This window comes from Cavia porcellus, unplaced genomic scaffold, assembly GCF_034190915.1.
Source record: "Cavia porcellus strain 051 isolate PalLab524CR breed Dunkin Hartley unplaced genomic scaffold, mCavPor4.1 scaffold_1, whole genome shotgun sequence".
In the NCBI taxonomy this organism is placed as follows: domain Eukaryota; kingdom Metazoa; phylum Chordata; class Mammalia; order Rodentia; family Caviidae; genus Cavia; species Cavia porcellus.
The window spans coordinates 154,700,962-154,721,036 of record NW_026947484.1 but is presented as its reverse complement, the minus strand read 5'-3'; the positions used below and the strand labels follow the sequence as shown (position 1 = coordinate 154,721,036).

The following is a 20,075-nucleotide window of genomic DNA, read 5'->3' as shown; positions in this document are numbered from 1 at the left end:
TGTTCACCTTGATAAGATTTTTGAAAGTTATTTTGCCATTCAATAGTGCCTTTTGCAGAACAGATACTAAATAAAAATTATTTATTGGTTCGATAGATGTCACCAAACTCTTAACTCTCCAGGCTAAGTGTTTATAACCAAATATGTGTATACTTTTACAGAAGGGGAGAAAACGCCCACAACATAGTCCTGTAACCATAAAAAGATTAGTATTTTAAATCTGAAATCAAAGGAAAGATTTGACATTTGTAGGCATTCTTTAACAGGGACATAGCTGTCCAGATAGGTTGGTTGAATATTTGTAGTTTTCTTTCTTTCTTTGTAGACATGCCTAAGCCCAACCAAAGTGTTTTGAAAGCAGAAAAAAGAGACAATTCAACCAAAAAGGAAAATTCAAAATTAAGTAGGGCTTGATAAATCAGAATCAGATAAATCTTCACAAAAGTTTGGAGAATCCAGTTCTTTGGAAAAAGAGAGTAACTGCTTACTGAGGCAGATCTAAGCCTGGGAAGAAATATGGAATAATAATTCAAGCAAGCCTCCAAATCGAATCGTATAAATGAATTGAAGAAACAGCAGTCTATTTTAACAAAGAAAGTTGAGATCAAAACGTATAACAATAAAGGATAGCTAGATAAGGCAGCTCTTGGGTCAGGCCATCCATTTATGCCTGGCTATTTCTTTCATTTTATCGTGGCTTATGAAGTTTGAAGATGCCTTCAAACGTACGTATACATCCCTGGAGCCTTCGCCCACTCTTCGTGAACTGAAACTTTCGATTATGATTAGCAATCTTTCATTCATTGGGCCTTGTGCTCTGCCATACTTTTAAAAGATGGTGCCCATAGCTAGGTGACAAATTGAGCAGTGGTCACATTCAGCCACATCCCCTGGGGTCTCACTTAGGAACTCAGATAGCCAGGCAGCGTTGTGACCAGATATACAAATAAGAAGTCTTCTGAGACACCAGCCTTCACGACAGCACGGTCTACGAGAGAACAAAAGAAAAAGGGGGCAAATTAAGATTGCCAACTACCCCCAAAGCTGTCACAGTTATAGCATGCTTCTGCATTACATATTTGTCACATAAACAAGAGACTGTTCCCAGCGTTTGCCCTGAAGTTGTTAGTCAGCTGCTGACCTCATAATCTGCACAGCTGCCGCATCCCAATATGTTGTCATGAAACAGATTGTGATGTCTTAATTGATCACTTTCAGAGGTTACAGTTGTCAATTGAGACCAGTGTGCTGACTCTTATTAGTTAAATTAAGCCTTGTTACCTCAGAACTGGCTAATTCTCTCTAATGACTGGGAAATCCGGTGCAAATCGTCACATTGCAAGGAGCACATACAGGCTTTATCTTTCCTAGTCCTGATTCTTTTTTTTCAATTTGTGAACTCCACCACATACAAGCTTTTATCATCCAAAGTAGCAACTTTCTGCACCAGTCAGTGGAATGCACCCTCTTTCCACCAGGTGACTCTTGGTGATAAGTTAGAGTGGGTGATCTGATACACACACGATTTAAACTAGGTCTTGATTTGTGGGATGCTGAGGTTGAAGGACTCAACTATGTGTAATGTGGTCAGGCCCTGCCACCAACAGCCTGGCAGAAAGAACTCTGTGTTCCTTCTTATTTCCTAAAAGAATCTAGGATCCTAAATGGGTGAGGAACAGTCTGAGAACAATGCCTGACCCTAAAAAGGTACCCTCTTGACCCCCATTTGCCTTCGCTATGGCATTAAACTATAAAATCCCATTTCCAACTGTCCTAAAATGCTCACCCACCTTGAGTGGCCCTACTCTAAGCCGAGACCTGGACCAGCTGCTTCTTACGGTGGTTTAGAATCCTTAGTAAAGGTGGTGGTCCCTTTCACCACTGAGCCTTCAAACACCTTCTCAGTGGAACTTTGGGAGTTCCTCAAGTGTTGTTTTTTGAAATTCTTAATTTTGACAACTCAAATTAACATCCTTTGTCTGATATATTTTGTAGAAGTACAATAAAGACTAAATTAAATCAAAGAAACAAATTTAAATTTGCAGATGATCACTAACATCTAAAAATATATCAGGAAGCAAAAGGATATTTATCAAAGTATTTTTAGAGTGGGAAAATAGATAATGGCTAAATTCACAATAGTGGGAAATAGATGCATAATGCTATACCTATATCTTGGAATAAGGAACAGGCATTAAAACTATCTCTAAGGACTACTTAGGGAACATTGATTATATTAATGATGCAGGAAGCTAATTGCATGAAATAATGTGCAAAACCAATGTTGCCATATTTTAGAGCTGCTTTCTCAATGTGCCTAAAATAATTTGTGTAGAAAGAGGAAAAATACAGTGAAATTTTGTAATGGTTGTTGAATGCTAGAAATATGGAAAGTTTTTAGTCTTTTCTTTTTCTATTCTTTTAAATTCTTCAACTTTGAGTCATTTTCTTCTAACACTAGATGCAAAGGTCTGTGTAAGTCATGTCAAATCCAACTGCAGCCTGGTGCAGTGGTATATACCTATAATCTCAGCACTCAGGCTGAGGAGGGGGAGGCAGGAAGATCATAAGTTTGAGCCCAGCCTAGGATTCCTGGAGACTTAATGAGACTGTCTCAAAAAATAAAAATACAACAAAAGAAAAAGAGAAAATTGATGATATAGCTCACTGCAGAGGTCTTGGAGTCCCCTCGTTTCTCAAACATGTGTGCTGAAATAAGAACGACCACAACAATGACAACAAAAACCTTAAACTGGTCTAGAAAGGAGCCCCTGCTTTTCTTACCCCAATTCTGCCTCTCTGGGGGACACCCCATTTTCTTCTCAGCTATGTGAAGCTTCTGCGTAAGTACGCAGAAGACTAGAGTTATCTTGGATTCCTCTTTCACACTCCACACCGTGCATTCAATCTACAGGCCAGTCTATCAGCTCTGCTTTCAGACTGGTGCATGGTGCAACCAGTTCCTCTCCACCTTCTCTGCTCACCACTTTGTCTGCACCCAGCATCACCTCTTGCTGGTGTCGCAGCAGCCCCCAGCTGTCCCTCCTTCAAGCCTTGCCTCTTTTTGACTAGCTTTCCTCACAGCAGTCAAAGCCATGGAATTTAACTCAGATCAGTCTCTCCTCTGTTACAGCCTCCACCTGCTCCTTGTGGCGCAGGTCGGAACCCTGAATGCTCCTCAATTGCAGTGTCAGGCCTCAGGGGCTACTTGCTGCCACCACTGGCTTTGCCAGGTTATAGTGCTGTTCCTGTTGTCTCCCTCAGGGTGTTTGCATTGACTTTTGCCTAAATATCCCCAAGGCCTGCTCTTCTACTTTACACAAATATGCACACATGCACACACACAGAGGCACACAGGCACACATGCACACACACACTTCCTAACCTTCTTCCTTGATTACGTTTTCAGCTTAGTACTGATAGTCCTTTACTATATTATCGTATTATGTAAGTTTCCGACTTACTTATTTTATTTCCCAAAGTGGCATGCTGCTGTAGTATGGTGGGAGATTTTGTTTGTAATTTTTGTCACAGTTAATTCTGTTAGGACTGTGCCTGTCACATAGGAGGTGCTCAGTGACAACTACAGGCACCTACCATGATGGCAAAGGTAAACTGTGACAGTTGTCTTGAGTACTGTCCTGGTGAGTCTTCTGTGTTCCTCATTTCTCAATTTACCACCCGCGTTGTGCCACCTAGACTGACCCTGCTGATGTTTCTTCTGGATTGCTTTTCTTCCTTCATTTAAGTCAAGAATCTTAAATTAATTGGTTAAGGCCATTTCTTTCTCAGTATTAAGTTCAGTGCTCAGATTCCCAATAAACTAATTCACTTTCTTTCATTTCCTAATTTCAACAAAATGAATACCTAATGTATCCCAGGGATCTCTGGGGAGTGTGGTTAAAATGAAGATAAACTTATTCTTAAGAATTTACTATATACTGAGCACACATAATTGAAAAATAAAGTGTTACATATTAGGTAAAGTAAGGATAGAGTCCTGTAAGAGAGAGAAAGCAGCTAGTCTCCAATGGGCATAATAAAAATTCAGGGTAAAAATGTAGAACTTCATAGAAGAAAAGTGCATACTGTAATACATATTTTCAGAACGAAAAGCTGACTTCTTCAAGTGGGAGAAAAGCAGCCAGAGTAACTAATATGACTATTTTTAGAGGAAGGCAGGGAAGAGTGAAAGTGCAGAGGGCTCACCTTTTAAAATGTAGATTTCAGTTTGCCACTGTGACTTTATCATTTGCAAGTCCTGAAAGCAAACATTCTACTGATTGGTGTCCCTGTTACCTCCATGACCAACAATAAATAAATACAGTGTAATGGAGTTGGACTCGGTGTGGCGACCATCTGTGTGCCTGCCTTTCCCGAGTCATTAAAAGAGACCTTCCCTCACCCATCTAGACTAAAAGCACAAAAGCCAATTAACCTGGTGACCTGGGTAAAATTGTTGAGAATCTGTGTAATATTTTCCAGACTTATGCAGTTCTGGGTTCTGGCAATCTTCAGAACCTCGTCATCTATTGGACTTTTCACATTTTTTATCAGCATCTTAGCTAAGCATGAATATGTGTAACTAAAATACGGGACTGATGTCTACATTTCTTTTCTGTTTCTTTTATAGCTGCTCACCATATTACTGAGAGCAAATCTTTACATATCTCTTTATTTTGTTTGAAGTTATAGGCTACTCCCCAATAGGCATAATAAAAATTCAGGATGAAAATGTAGCACAAAGCCCATTGTAGAATTGAAAAAAACAAAAATTACCACTTACAATGGCAAACAACTGACTATTTTCTCACACATTTATTTTATTGCCACATGATGATACAGAAGTTTAAATGATTTTTAATGGTATATATTTACTTTTGCATGGAAGCGTGGTGCTGTCTTGATAACCTATAGCAGAGACTACAGATTAGCATACTTATTTCAGAAATATTTCCATATTCAGCAGTTAGGCAATATCACGGTGTTGTTCTCCAGAAGGGTTTGTTTGAATGGGTGAAATGCACCACTTGCCTTCTTTCTCTTTCTGTTTTCCAGCCATTACAACTGAACTGTGAACTGTGTGCCATAGTGTCAAACTCAGGCCAGATGGTCGGACAGAAGGTGGGGAATGAGATAGACAGATCTTCCTGCATCTGGAGAATGAACAACGCCCCCACCAAGGGTTATGAAGAAGATGTTGGTCGCATGACGATGATTCGAGTTGTATCCCACACCAGTGTTCCTCTTTTGCTAAAAAATCCTGATTATTTCTTCAAGGAAGCAAACACTACTATTTATGTCATTTGGGGCCCTTTCCGCAATATGAGGAAGGATGGCAACGGAATTGTTTACAACATGTTGAAAAAGACAGTTGATGTCTATCCAAATGCCCAAATTTATGTGACCACAGAGAAGCGCATGAGCTACTGTGATGGCATTTTCAAGAAGGAAACTGGGAAGGATAGGTAAGTCCTCTCAGAAGCTACCCTACTGTCTTTCAAGCTAGATCTTTGTTGACCTCTTTGGGCAGCTATCAAATGAACAGAGTTATCTTTAAACTGATTGGTACATGCTTTTGACTACTATGATTACTTGGTGAGCCAGCCGCGAGGTCCCATTAATTCCACCTACACTCCCTTCTGTTCTCTCCGTTTTAATTGGTGTTAAGCTCCAAGAAACACTGGGTACTGTTCCAAGATATCTTTAGATCTTTTCTTATGAAGCTCAATTTGCTATTGATTAAATTGGATTTCAGCTGAAAGAGGAAGTCTACGGGTTTCTGTTTCAAAACATGGAAATCTTAAGCAACTTCAGGATAAAGCACTGACCTAAACTCCTCTGGAAATTGTGGCACCATTTTTTAATCTGACACTACAAACGGAACAGGCTATTGATTCCCTTATAAGAGGGCAAGTTTCTTGCACACAAATCGACGCTGTGATCTTGAATACCCTAACTTGGTACCTGATATGTTAAGTAAAATACCATATTGAAATTATGCATTCCTTAAAATGATTAGCAGTTGTATTCTTGAAGAGAAAGGAAGCATAAATATCTTTCATTCAATTATCCAAAAACCACTTTGCATTTTTTAATTACATCCATTTGTTTTCCTCCAATATTCCCTGATCAACCATTCTACTTTCTGTTCTTCAGGCCTGCTCGCTTCATTTTCTCCTTCCCTGCTTTCTCCAGTTCCCTCTCTTGGCTCCACTTTGAGCTCCCTCATCTCTCCCCCTTGTTTTTCCTCTTTAGAATGATAGCCAGTAAAGAGAACAGTATTACCAGCCAGGCACTCTTGATACGTACAATTAGCTCTAGTAAAGAATTGCTAAAGGAAGATATTGAAACCAGTGGCTAAAATTTTAAATGATTTGTGATAATTAAGTATGATTCAAGCATTCTGATTGCCTCAAAATGTACTCAGTATCGTCAAATGTAAAGTTTTAACTATATCATTATCATCTTGAGGAGGAAGAGTAGTTTCTGGTATATTCAGGTACAGTTTCAATGCTGGTGTTTATTTAAAAATCTTTGGTAAGCCAATTCTCCTACTGATAATGTTGGTTGATTTGAATTTAGCATTTTCTATTTCTGAGGACCAAAGCTCACAGCTTCATAAAACAATGAATGGTGGAAAAAGCCATACTATAGTTCCATTTTACTATGAAAGTTCATGAAAAGAATCTCAAGGATTCTTAGATTTGGATCATTGTAGTATAAGCTGTTCAAAGAGAAGGCCATAAGGCTGAAAAGAGTGGAAGGTCTAGTACTTCAAAAAACTGCACTAATGTAGCAACCATTCTATATTAAGACAATTCTTAAGGGGCTTTGGAAACCTCTGGTCTCTCACTAGCCCAGAGCAATGCAGTTAATTAGATGTATTTGATTTTTCATTAGAGTTTCCCCTCAGGGTATCCTCCAGTCATAACTACATGCCCTAGAATCATTTGGGGTATCAGAGATGAACTTAGTGTGATGTTTGTTTCTATGTGTTAATGTGTTGGCCTCTGCTGTGAGCTTTCTATGAGACTACACTGTCACAGATGTGTGGCTTATACAAAAATTGAGTGAGAACAGCTCTGGGAGAGTGTTTTTTAACTGACCATGATAAGAAAAGCTGTTTGTACAGTGGGAAAATTACTTGGCAATTTCACTTTGTTTAGTAAAATTAATTTCCAAGTATCATTCCATTGGTAGAATTACCAAAATAAGTATATTTCTTGAGGCTGAAATGATTTTATGATGCACTCTTGCTTTTTTTTTTTTTTTTTACACTGAGTCTATTGCTTGGTGTTTGCTTTGCTGAGTGCTGTAAGCAGACAGAGGATAACTATGCTGGTGTTTTAGAAATAGGCAGAATGGATGATTTAAGTAGAATCTGGACAAATACTAACATAAAATATCAAAGGCTGATATCCCCATGATAATTTAAATTTATATTTTAACCTGAGCTGTACTAAAGACACACTGTCTAAGGGTTTCCCATGGTGCCTGACATTCATTGACAAATTTCAAACAATTTTTAAAATAATTTTTTCTCTTAAGCAAACTGTCAAACTTATAAAACAAGAACTAGTAGTGTACTGAACCTCTGTATAGCTACTACTTAGATCAAATAATCATTAACTCATGTTCAGTCTTGTTTCATCTATACCCTTCCTGCCTCTCCAAACATTGTCATGAAGCAAACCTTAGACATCATATAATTCATTCATAAAAGTTTAGTATATATCTCTGAAAGACAACCAAAAATTGCAATGCCACTGTCCTATATGAAAATCAGCAATGCATCCTTTACATCATTAGATGCTTAGCCAGTTAGCAAATTTCTCCAATTGTCTCATTAATATACTTTAACAATTCATTTGAATGCAGATTATCATAAATTTCATATGTTGTAATTAACTGCTGTTTCCTACATTTCTCAATCTGTAGAGCTACTTCTTTTTCAATCCCTTCCTCCCTCCTTTCTGCCTCTTCTCCTCCACCTCTTATTCTTCCACTCTTCCTCCTCCCATCCCTTCTCCTCCTCCTTCACTCTGCTATTAAAAAAACCTAGTTACAAGTCTTGTAGCACTTCCTGCAATCTAAATCTGCTAATTACACTTCCATGGTATTTCTTCTATGTTAGTATTTCTGTGTTGAGGTTTGATTGTACTGAGTTTTAATTCTTTGCCAGGTCCTTAAGATAGTCTAGCAAGTCTACAGGAATAATATCTGGTTTTCTCTCTTACTATGTCCAAAACCACTAAAAAATCTTTGTCCAAATCCAGTCTTTTGTTATGGTTGCAAAATGATGATGTTTCATCACAGTTTTCTCATCTATCAGCTGATGTGGTTTTAGAAGAGTAAGCTTACCCCTAGTATGCATTTGGTTGCTATGTGATAGAAGACAGGACCTAAATTCAGGTGTTTTCCAAAGGATCTCTGCTCCTTTTAGGAGGTAAAAGAGCTTAATTTTACCACTATGGGCTTGTCTTTTTTTTTTTTTTTTTTTTCTCTTTCAGTGATATAATGTTACACAAATAATATAGTTTAAATAATTATAAATATAAAACCATTGATTTCCAAATGAAACTTTAAATTCAAACTAGCATTTCCAGGTTTTTACTTTAAATCATTTGTCCTTTTTCTGTCCTGCAATATTACTTATTTTTTTTATTTTAAAGAGAAAAAGTAAAAATAATAATAAAAGAGAGTTTCAAAATAGGTTAGTAGGAGAGTTATAATAAATAATACAATGAGTATTGTTGTCTTCATAGCAGTTATTCAGTTATTCAAGATAAAGGCCTGATATCTTATCTAAACAATATTAGTATAAACCTTCCTTTTCAATGAACTTAGATCTGTATAATTATCTTAACTATTTTATATATAAATGCATTTTTTCTTTTTCCCATTCTTCCTGTCCCTTTTCTCCTGTCACAGTTTGTCTTTTCTTTTGAACAGTTTCTTCCCAATTCACATTATCCATCATACATTTTGAATCTTATTTACTTGTCTTTCGTTGTTTAACTCATCTGTTTCTCCTTTCCACCATGCTGATACTGCTAGGTCCAAGCAACACCAAAGTCATTATTAATCTGCTTTATTCCACAACATATACATAATAATCTTGGGGAAAGAACAGTAGTACAATAAGCTGCATGAGTATTGCAAACATTCTAGGATTATTTTGTGCCAGTGAAGGTGTTAGGGTGGCAGGCCTCTGTGTGAGTCTTTACTCACAGTGTGTCAGTTCTATCTTCCCTAAGTCTCTAAGGCTTTCCTCTTCTGTAGCCGCAGTAGGTCACGTGATAAACCACTGCAGGTGTGAAGGAGCAGGGAAGAAAGAACGCGCACTTCATTGCACCTTTGTTGAAAGTAGTTTTGCTTGGTTTCCCTGCCCTCACTGGAATCTGTCCACAAGTCCTTAATTTTCATCATCAAGTTTTAAAGGGAGAGATCCTATCACCATTATTATGTAAAATTCATAGAATTTTTTTAAAAAACACTTTGTCACTAGTAAAGTGATTCATGATAGAAAAAATTATCAGATGGAGCTCCTCAAAGTTTTCTCCTCAGCTTGCTTCTGAAAATTTTCCAAATCTTTTTTTTCATGTAACCATCCCATCTCAGATCAGCATCTTTTCATTTTTCCAGTGGTTGAATTTTTGTCTTATGGAACTCTTCAAAAAAGAATTCTTCAAAGAGGGTACAAAAAGTAGTAGAAATGTATACATTGTTAGATTTCTTAAATAGATCTGGACCAACTTCTAAGTGTATTTATATGCTTTTTCAAGCCAAATGAAATTTGATCTGTTTTCTTATTAGTTATTGCCTATAAGTGTTTGACTTGTCAATTCAATGAGCTCATGAGGAAAGCAGACAGAGCTGAGAGAGAAGGCTGATATCCCTTTATTTACTTTATGAGGCCCAGTTTCCTTCAGAATTGAGGTCCTTTGGTCAGTGGCTCCCTATATGGCTTCATTTAGAAAATACATGTCTGACAAATAAGAATTAAAAATTCTTTATATAGAATTCATTTTCTTCCAGAAACCTTTGCAATCAAAGATCTCTTATTCAAAACCATCGAACCAAAATGAATCCTTTTACCCTTTTGAGTGATTGGTATGCATAAATAATATAGCCTGCTGACACTTCTACATTTGCATTAATACATCTTAAGACTGCAGCACCCTAGAGGTGCTGTTGGGCCGACAGCGGCACATGGTGCCAGGCTCAACACTGAAGATGTGATTATGTGCCTGGCACATACGGATGCAAGAGGAATGTTAAGTTTTCCCGAGAATCAATAGAGCACCAATGCGAGATGCTCTGCTTACCTATAGGGAGGTGGGAGATTGCGGATTACACTGCCACTTTAGAGATACGTTGGCGAATGCAGGCTCATTTTTTAATTAAGTAATAATTGAGAAAGCTGTAGCCACCATTAAAAGAACAAAGCTAATTCTACCCTGATAAAGGACTCTGAGCTGCCCTAAATAGGTCTTAATTAGCTGGCATTGATGTGGCTCCGCCTTCAGGGATGGATGAAATTAATGAAAGCCAGCACCCAGTAGATCAATGTTTCAAGATGTTCCTGCTTCAGGTGAAGACAGTGAGAAGAAAGGGAGTCCATTTTAAGGGTCGTTTAGAAAACAAGATGCACAGACTTGGCTCCCAGAAGGCACCGCCTAAATGGGACGCGGCTTTGTAAATATCAAAGTCTCTGCCTGGTTCATCTTTGTCAGAGGCTCCATCCATTCCCACTCCATCTTAAAGACGGAACAAGACACCAGCAATGTGTCATTCCTCACTGCTGATTCTGGTGACAGTTTTATAATCTAGCAAGGGTATTAGTGGCAGCCCAGGTTTCACAATTTCAGCTTGGCTGTTTTGAAAGTTTTCTATGCCGTTAGATGATTGACTATAGGGATTAAATTGGCTCTCATCCCTTAGGTTTGCAGACTCTTTGTGGTTTCTAGGGTAGGAAGGAGTTTCGAGCCTCTCCCGAGGATTTAGGAACTGTTGTGAACTTCTCTTGTCAGCTTATTGGCAACCTGCCCCAAAAACACATGGCAGGAAGAGGCGGCACAAAGAAAATCCCAAAACCGCATACCTGTGCCAGTCCTAAGGGTTTCCATGGGCAGAAACACCCTTCTTCTGAAGCAGTGCAGCCATATTTACAACACATAGGCTCCAATTATAAAGATGTTATTCCTATCTGCAATAAATAGTTCCAAACTCCAGGAATATCTGGATCAAGAGAAAATAGGCAAAGTAGACAAAGTCTCGGGTTCGAGAGGGCATGGTATTAAAACACAACAACCAAAATGCATTTTCCTGTGGAAGGCTGTCTTTGCAAATCCCACATCTCTGCACCTTGCAGAAGCATCACTCACACAGTTCTGTTAAAATGAATTGATGTCCCCACTCCAGCTGATGTGTTTGTTGGAAACAGGAAGTTCACCCGGCAGCAATGGGCAAATCTTTAGGGCTCCTGTGTTAAAAATCCTAGAAGGCTTCCAGGGCTGTGTTTTCACACTAACATGCACTGGGGAGAGGGGAATTCCTTTTTCCCATTATTCCTGGTGGCATCTAGGGTCTTATAGTAGATCTTCTCTGCAGTATACAGGCACTTGAAATTAAAATTTCAATTTAAAGTCTCTATTTTAATAATGGATGGTAGAAAAAGTTGCAATTTATCGAGTTAATTCAGCCTCTCATATTTAAAAACATACACACACATACATGGTCACATATACATAATTTACTGGATTATGTTTTTGTATTATGTTACTGGATTATGTATTTGACAGAACAGATTCATCTAGGGTTAATGCAAGAGCAACATCTCAGATTCAGTGATTACATTTTTAAAAGAAAAATATGGGTAGACTACTAATGGCTGTGAAAATCAAGACTTGGAACTTATCTACTTAGGGAAATAAGTAGATGGGTTAAAGGATGCATCTTGAAAGCCAGCCAGATTCATAGCCAGATTATACTTTCTAGGAAGTCCCAATAGATGCATATGCTGAACAAGTCCCTTCAGTGGAAAAGCTTTAACATTCACAAAGACTGTGAAACTCAAAGATAAATATGCTTTGGATTAGAAGCCTTGTTAAAATATGTCTGCACATTTAAATTTTATACAGACATTTAAAGGTTATTTATTTGTGGTGGGATTTACCTCTTTGGTTTTCGTCCCTCCCTTTTTCTAGAATATGTATTTCTTCTTTCTGTTTATTTATTTTCTTTTTTCAAACCATCTTTCTTGCTTCACAATAAGTCAATCTTAAGAAAATTAAGAATGGTGATAGATTTGTCTGTTTAAATATATGCGCTAAAGGGCCGGGGATTTAGCTCAGTAGCTCAAGTGCTTGCTTGCTAAGTGTGAGGTCATGAGTTCAATCCCAGATACCAATCAATCAATCCATAAATAAACAAACAAATAACTAAATGAGTCAAGAGCACTCTGTTTTTCAGGTTTTTTAATGCCTTGCCTCTTTTTACAGCATAGCTGACGATCTTGAGAATTTTTGTTTTATACTGTGCCCTCCTGTACAACTAGATTTTTAATTGCTGAATAAACATTTCGAAATACTTCACGGAGTGCCCAGAATGTTTTAGGAGCCCTACAGTTGTTCACCAGAATGAATATTTACTTCTCTGCAAGCAGAGAAGTCTTCCTAGATGTGGAATTGCTGGTCATCAAAATGGGCTGCTCTTGACGGTGCTTTGCCTTGAACAATCATAGGTCCTCTGGATCGGCACAGTAATTTTTAAACATCAAGCTGCATTCTGCTGCCTGCCCATTCAGCTAACTTGGGGCAGGGCCTGGAGGTCTGCATTTTGAATGTGATACCAGCCCAGTTCAGCACTGTAGATCTGCATATTTTGAATTGTGCTATTTTAGATTCCTTTGGACAAGAGAGATTTCAATTTCTTGAAGCAGCAAAATACAAAAGTCCAGAATAAACTGTTTCTCAAATTGTCTTGGAATCGCAATTTTGTGACCCTATCATATCCCTAAGACACTTCCTGGTGAGGGGCAAAAGTCCTTTGGACTTAAGGTACTTATTTATCTGATGAATTTTGTTGTTCATCCACTTTTCCACAGGGCAGCACACCTCCTAAGGCTGATAAGATGTCCATCTCCATTTTGTTCGTACATACAGTTTGCTACCAAACTTCCAAACACATGTGTTGTTTTCACTCCACTTCCTTCAGCTCAGTGGCCCCAGATGTTTCAAATTTCCTTGAGCTGACCTCAGTAATAACTCATTTTGCCTCTCTGCCATAGCCACTGCTTTAATTTGGTACCTTCGCCCCTCACACAGGTGACTGTTAATACAGTCCTCCCTCTCCGTTTTTGCACATGCCTTCTCTGTTACAGTGCACACAAATGTAGCCCATACTTTCTGAATGAATCAAATGTTACCTCTTTCATGAAGTTCTTTGCAGTATCCCCACAAATGATTCCTAATTCCTCTGAAAAGGAAAATACAACTTTATAGAGTTGCCTTTTTATAGAAATAATCACTTTAAACCATGTCTTATTTGTGTTTATGTCTATTCTCTCTGTGTGGTTACAAGCTCTTTGAGAAAATGCTACCTTTTATGTATTTGTTGTTCCAGGCACCATGATACAATAGTTAATTTTAAGAGTTATTAGATAAACAGTTGATGGATGAGTGCATAAATGAATGAATTAAAGAAATACAACCTGATGGGCTTTTGAGTCTCTTTTTCACGTGGTGAAATATTTGTGAATTTCAGAATACTTTTATTCTATAAAAAAAGCTTACCGCAGTATCAAAAAGAAAAATTCTAGGACTGGATATTGATAGTAAAGTTTCCACAGTTGTGTCTAGACAGACTATCCTTGCTGGGTCTTACCCAAAGTTTGGCAAATCTATTAACTTCCCGAGGCTTTCAGTGACTGGGCACTGAGTTTTTAATAAGTCATTGACAGAGTCATTTCTCAAATACAGGTTTCCATTTTAGTTTCACTCCAGTGGTGAAGCAGGTTCCAAAACTTAACTCACAATTTTCTTAGCTGTCTGTTGCCTTGAGAGAGAAAAAAAAATGTTCTGGTATCCAAACCCAAAGTCTTGGGCCTTAGGAGGCGAATATAACCACTACCAAAGAGGAAAACAAATATCAACTAAATGAATACTAAAAGCTCAGTACTCACTGCTCAAATTCATCTTTTAATTGTCTTCCTAAACCCAAACATTTTTGTCTTTGATAAAATGAAGAAGTAAGGAGGAGAATTTCTCTAGCCGAACTTCATGATGAACATTCAAAAAGAGAAAAATGGCAGCAGCCTTCCAAGCCCCTGCATAAATGGTTAATGATGTTAACACAGACTTAGAGGAAAATTAATGAAAGTTTTTGATGTAATTCAGATCCTGTCACCCACTCTTTAAAACTCTGCAATAGTCCCCCATGTTTTTTCTTAGAATAAAAGCACATGCAAGTTTTGACAGTTATGTCATAGTGAACTGCCTCCCTAGTGTCTCTGACCTTTGCTGGTTTAACATCTCCTGTGCTCCCTAGCTCCAACCAGAACATTGGGTGCACTCATTTTGGGGCCCTGAACTCACTGACTAACTACTGTCCCTCTCCATTCATTGCTTGACCGACTCGTTCAAGCTTTTGCTGTTTGTCACCTACTCAATGAGTCTAGCGTGACATGATTTAAAATTAAAATCTCTGCCCAGCTAGCCAGCATTTCCAATTCTCCTTACCTTACTCTACATGTCTTTTGTTTTCCCCGACAGCGACTACCTTCCAGTAACTCATACAACATACTTATTTTATGATTTTTGTGTGTGATTCTCCTCCTGTTAGTATATAAGTCCTTAAGGGACAGGATTGTACCTGTTTTGTTCACTATTTTAACTTAGAATAGTACATGATGTCTAGTAGATACTCAGTGTTTGCTGAATGAATGAACTGAAATAGAACACAAATAAATAGGTAAACTTTTAAAACTTGCCTGTGAGTCTGCCAAAATAACTTATAAAACAAGAAAATAAATACTTGCGGGACCAGTGCAATTAAATCACAATTGAAAGCCACTTGTTATACAAAAAAGGCATTATGATAGGTGCTCTCTTATTCAAAGAGAACGTCATGGCACTCAATGAACTGGTCCAGCTGAGTTTCAGTTCGGTGCCTGGATCAGTTGTTTAAACAGGATTGACCAAATTAGCAAATTTATCCGATGTCCAATAGAAACAGTGAATCTACACATATTTGGATTGGTAGAACGATGGTTCTCAATGAGCCTGCATCAGAATCATCTGGAAACTTGCTAAACACAGAATTCTGGGCTCACCCCAAGAGTTTCTGAGCTGGTGTTTCTGAGTTGAAGCCTGAGAATTTTGAATTTCTAACAACTTTCCAAGGAATATTCTTGCTGTTGGGGTAACACTTTGGGGATCACTGTGGTGGAAAAAGATTCTATGACATCCAGAGGCACATTCAATTATTTTGCAAACATTTGATCCTGTCATTTTTATGCATTGATATAGCCTTGCACAAACATCCAAAATAATTTTCGCTATGATATCTTTAATGATGAGAAATTTTTAACCTCCTGTGAAGATCCTACTGCTGCTCTGTCGTTTTATTCCTCACTTTCTTAAGTTCTTGCTTCTCTGTAATCATGCCAGATGGTGCTGCTCATTAGCTTTTAAGGAAGTGATGCTTTATCATTCTAGATAGAGAGACAAATCATTCTGTTCTCCATTTCTGAGTGAAGAGTCAACATTTGGATGTATGTTCAACCTACTATTTGCTTTCCAATTATGCTCATTAGGTATTTATTACCCTGACAACGTATGTGTGTTGTTTTCATGCTGTTATGTCCCTTTTTCAAATTATACATGTTTAAAATTCCGATTGGCACTGTTCCACAAAGTTCATGATCACAGCATTACTTCCACTAATATGTATTTCCTCTTTTGCCCCAGTTACCAGGATGATGTGGTTATCACTAATGCATATCCATAAATTTAAGACACTGAATAATTTTCCATTCCCTCATTTATCTGTATGAAGCAGATACCTGAGACCACCCCTTGGAGATCTCAACTCAGGATTTGCATTGCTAGCTTACCAGAAACAGTGAGAACAAGGAGGTAAAAGTAGTATTATGATGTCAAATGTTCTTTTTCATTTATTTTGGATTTTCCATATGAAGTATATGAAACAAAGAAAGCATATGACTTAAGGAAAAGTGTAGGGTAAAGGAAATCCTGGAAAAACTTAGTAAGACTTATAATGTGGATGGCAACCATTTTCAGAAACATCAAAACTGTGAGGGGAAGAGAAATCGTTGGAATTCAGGACTTGGGAAAAAAGTCAGGAGATTTTGAATTGGAGCAAAACCTTTTCTTTTTATTTACAAGTTTCACTGAAAGAAGTATTGAAGTTATCACTAGTAGGCATGAGTACTCTCTGTTAGGCATGAGTAACCTTCATCTCTTGATGTGTGTTGGTCATTGATTCTCTCTAGAATACTTCTCTATACACTTTTAATACTGAAGCTGTAAAATTTTCCTGAGGTTTTATCGATTGGAACTAGGAGAGATAAGGGAATTTAGGTGGAAGCCTCCATGAGGGACTTGTCAAACTATCTTACCTATCTAAATTTTCCTTGTAAAGAGTAGATCTTTAACCATTAAGTCTTAAGCCAGATGCTAAAATGAGATGAGTGTCCCCCGTAATAGCTGTATCATTGTGGAAACACATAATTTCTGAAAGTAAATGCAAAGCCAAGGATATTTGCTATTTCCGGGTGACATTTCCAATACATGTTCTTTATTTTATATATATTTCTGCAGTTTCACTCTGTCAGTTCTTAGCAAGTAACAGTTACTTTTATTTGAGGGTACATTCATTTTTTTTTCTAACAATGGAGCAAATTTCACATGGATTTCTCAGCAATTGTAATTAATCTGCCCTTTATCTTCTCTTTGTCTTCATCATAACTCATCTGATGGCTTACAATCCCAGCTTAATTAGGAGAGAAGACCCTTCCAAAAGCGAACCATTTGCAACTCTGTCACCTGAAAAAAAAAACATAAAAGTATGTTAAAAACAGAAATGCCTATAAAAGTTGCTCATCATATTTCCCTAGCAGGTGGACTCTTGGTGAGCAGAGTGTGTTTCTAGAGTTTTTGCTGCCAAGCACATTGTGGGTGTTCAATAAATGTTAAATAATAAGAAGAATTTCCTAATTAAGATGAACATTTTTCTCTATTAAGCAGATGGCGCTCCATAGGAATAGCCCATTATTTATAAGCATGACACAAGGTGCTGACAATTGTCTAGGAAATGTGGCTCTCACTTTGGTTGCTGATTACACATTAAAGCAAACTTTCATATCAAACAGCTTGATCAACATTAGTTAATGTTTGTGATTAAAAGCTACGAGTAGAGACGGACTTTGCGTGTATATGTCTTTAACCCTGCTGTTTTTTATTATTAATACTGGATTCAACCATGAACGCATTTCTTGTACTTCATGCAAAACTAGGCTTGGCAACACAAGGATACACCTGGTTTTATCGCATAAGCCCACCATTTGCTTTGATTTCTCATCACTGCATGATTCCTGAAGACATTTTTCTTTCAAGTCCTTTGAGTGTCTCATCGTGATTACTAAAACTGGATGTGAACACCTCTATGAGATTTGCAATGCTTATAGTTGTAGCTCAAACCTCAGTGGAACTAAGGAGAGTTAATTAGGTGTTCCCAAAATACACATCATTTTATGATTTTGCAGATCACCCCGATGAAAATAACAGCCTAATTTCGTCAAGTCATGTAAATTATAGTGAAAGGGATGATGAGAGTAGGCAATTCTCAGTTCTTTGGAGAAGTTAATTTTGTTGTCAGCACATCCACATTTCCAAAAATCACAAATCACTGGCGGAACTTTCTAGCACAAGTGAGATTTGGTGATCAGATACCATTTCCATTTCTAACGTCTGCCTTCTATAAAGGGTCTATGCAAATAGGGGCTTTCAAAAATGTAATGCTAGCAACTTCCTCTATTAAAAGCTTAGTGAGCAGCTGCCATGCTTTCTCATAAAAGATAGAAAACATCCTGTTTACTAACATACCACCGTGCACCCTCAACCACACACATCCATGCAAAGCTCTTCTGTTCAGGGGGACTCTTATTTTGATTTGAGATAGGCAGCACAGACATTAGCTTCATTCAAGCCTGCTGCAGAGTCTTTGAACACACTTCCCTGGGTGTTAAGTAGGTGTCAGACGTTGTCCTAGACATAGAGATTCCACTGATACTTGAATCATATTCTCTGGCTTTACTGATAATTCAGTGGAGAGTCTGGCATGTGTTGGCAGATTCTTTGCATCCTTTCTCACCTCCTTATTTTTAATATTTATAAATCCTGCTCATCGGGCTGTCAGTAGGTAGGAAAGGAGAGTAGCTGAGAAACCCTGCCAAGACAGAACAAATCCCAGCTTGAACAAGAAGATATGTTGACCACAAACGTACAGTGAACCAAGAGGTGTTCCTGAGCTGGAAAAATAAGTACTGTGCCAAAGTCCAGGCTTCACCTCTTTGTCAGACAAACAATGGGCTCCAGATTCACCTGCATTCCCCACAGACCCGTTAAGAAGTCAGGACCATGTTTTTCTATAAAACTGGAGTCATCCCAGACTATGAGCTCATAAATATGTTAGCTTAAGCAAAGCTTATGATAATGTAGAAGATGAATCATTTTCCTATTTTAAAGAACATGTATTCTGTAACTCAGTATTTCTGGATCCCTTCCAGATGTCTATCTACTTGATTTTTCTCCTTCATTTCTTTTTGGTCTTGATTCAAATGTCATCTTATCACAGAGCCCTTCTTTGACAATACCCTCCGTCACCTGATCCCTCAACCTGCTTCTCAAGATCACTTTTTGTTTATCTCACTGATTGTGACCTGATACACTAGGATTTGCTTCTATCAGCCTTCTGTCATGCTCATCATGAGAATGGGACTTCGGCCACCAGTGCTGTATCTCAAACACTCAAAGAGTAACTGAATCCTGGCTGTCACTCATACCCAGTTTTCAGTGATTGTTTAAGATTGTTCATTCATTAATATAAAAAATATTAGTAAGATCTTAGGCTTAAATCAAAAATTAGGAAATTCTACCTCTCTGTCTCCTTTCCCTCTGGTGTCCTTTTTTATAATTTTAGCTCTGTGAGCTTTACACTTTGAAAAATGTATTCTACAGGAAAGTACATTAAAGTAGTATTTAATTTATCTTTCCCTTTTTCTAAATTCCGCACAAGTATAGCTACTATCAGAAATTCTGATAACCAAGAAGACTACACTGAAGTGATACAATTCTAATCAAAACACAGAGGCAGCTATTTCAATAAGATTTATGTATTAAGTAAATAAATAATTCCTGATTGACTTTTCTTTTTTTTTTTTTTCCCATGGGTCAAAATTTCAATTGCCAGCTTCATCGGTCCCTTAGTGACGCAGAGTTCTCTGTAAAGAAATTCATGCAGGAACCCAATATATTCATTTTACAACCAAGAAAACCCAAGAATAGGGAGAAACTAGTGACTTTCTCAGGAGCACATCTTTTGTGATGAAGCTTCTGAGTCCAGGGAGGTATCATGTCTATGTGTTTTTAGTTACTTTCTTGTCACTGATATAGAATATCCAGCACCCACAACTCTTATGATTCTGATTCTTAGTTTGCAGAGGTTTCAGTCAATCATCAGTTGGGAACAAGTGGGAAGGTATGTTAGAGAGGCATGGCAGAGAAGAAAGAGCTCATGATGTGGCAGAGAGACTCAGAGAGAGGAATCAAGGGAGGAGGAGGGAGATGTACCCTTCCAAGACAAGTGACCCACCTCCTCCAACCAGGTGTCACCTCCCAACATCACATTTAGCTATGAACTCATTGGTAGACTAATACAATCTCCTGGAGGCTCCAGCTTAGCCTTTCAGTCCTGTGGATTCAAAATCTGTGGGGATGAAGCCTAGGGATCTGCATTTTATCAATTCTGAGAGTGAACCCACCACATGT

General features: G+C 37.9%; 1 protein-coding gene across 6 annotated transcripts in view; it reads left to right on the top strand.

Moving 5' to 3' along the window:
* St6galnac3 (ST6 N-acetylgalactosaminide alpha-2,6-sialyltransferase 3) overlaps window positions 1-20,075 on the top strand; it is a 495,747-nt gene that overhangs the window by 303,146 nt on the left and 172,526 nt on the right. For all 6 annotated transcript variants that reach the window (XM_063258110.1, XM_063258104.1, XM_063258116.1 and 3 more), the window contains one exon: window positions 5,059-5,468. In XM_063258110.1, the coding sequence (XP_063114180.1) occupies window positions 5,059-5,468 (410 nt within the window). The remainder of the gene's footprint in view (window positions 1-5,058; window positions 5,469-20,075) is intronic.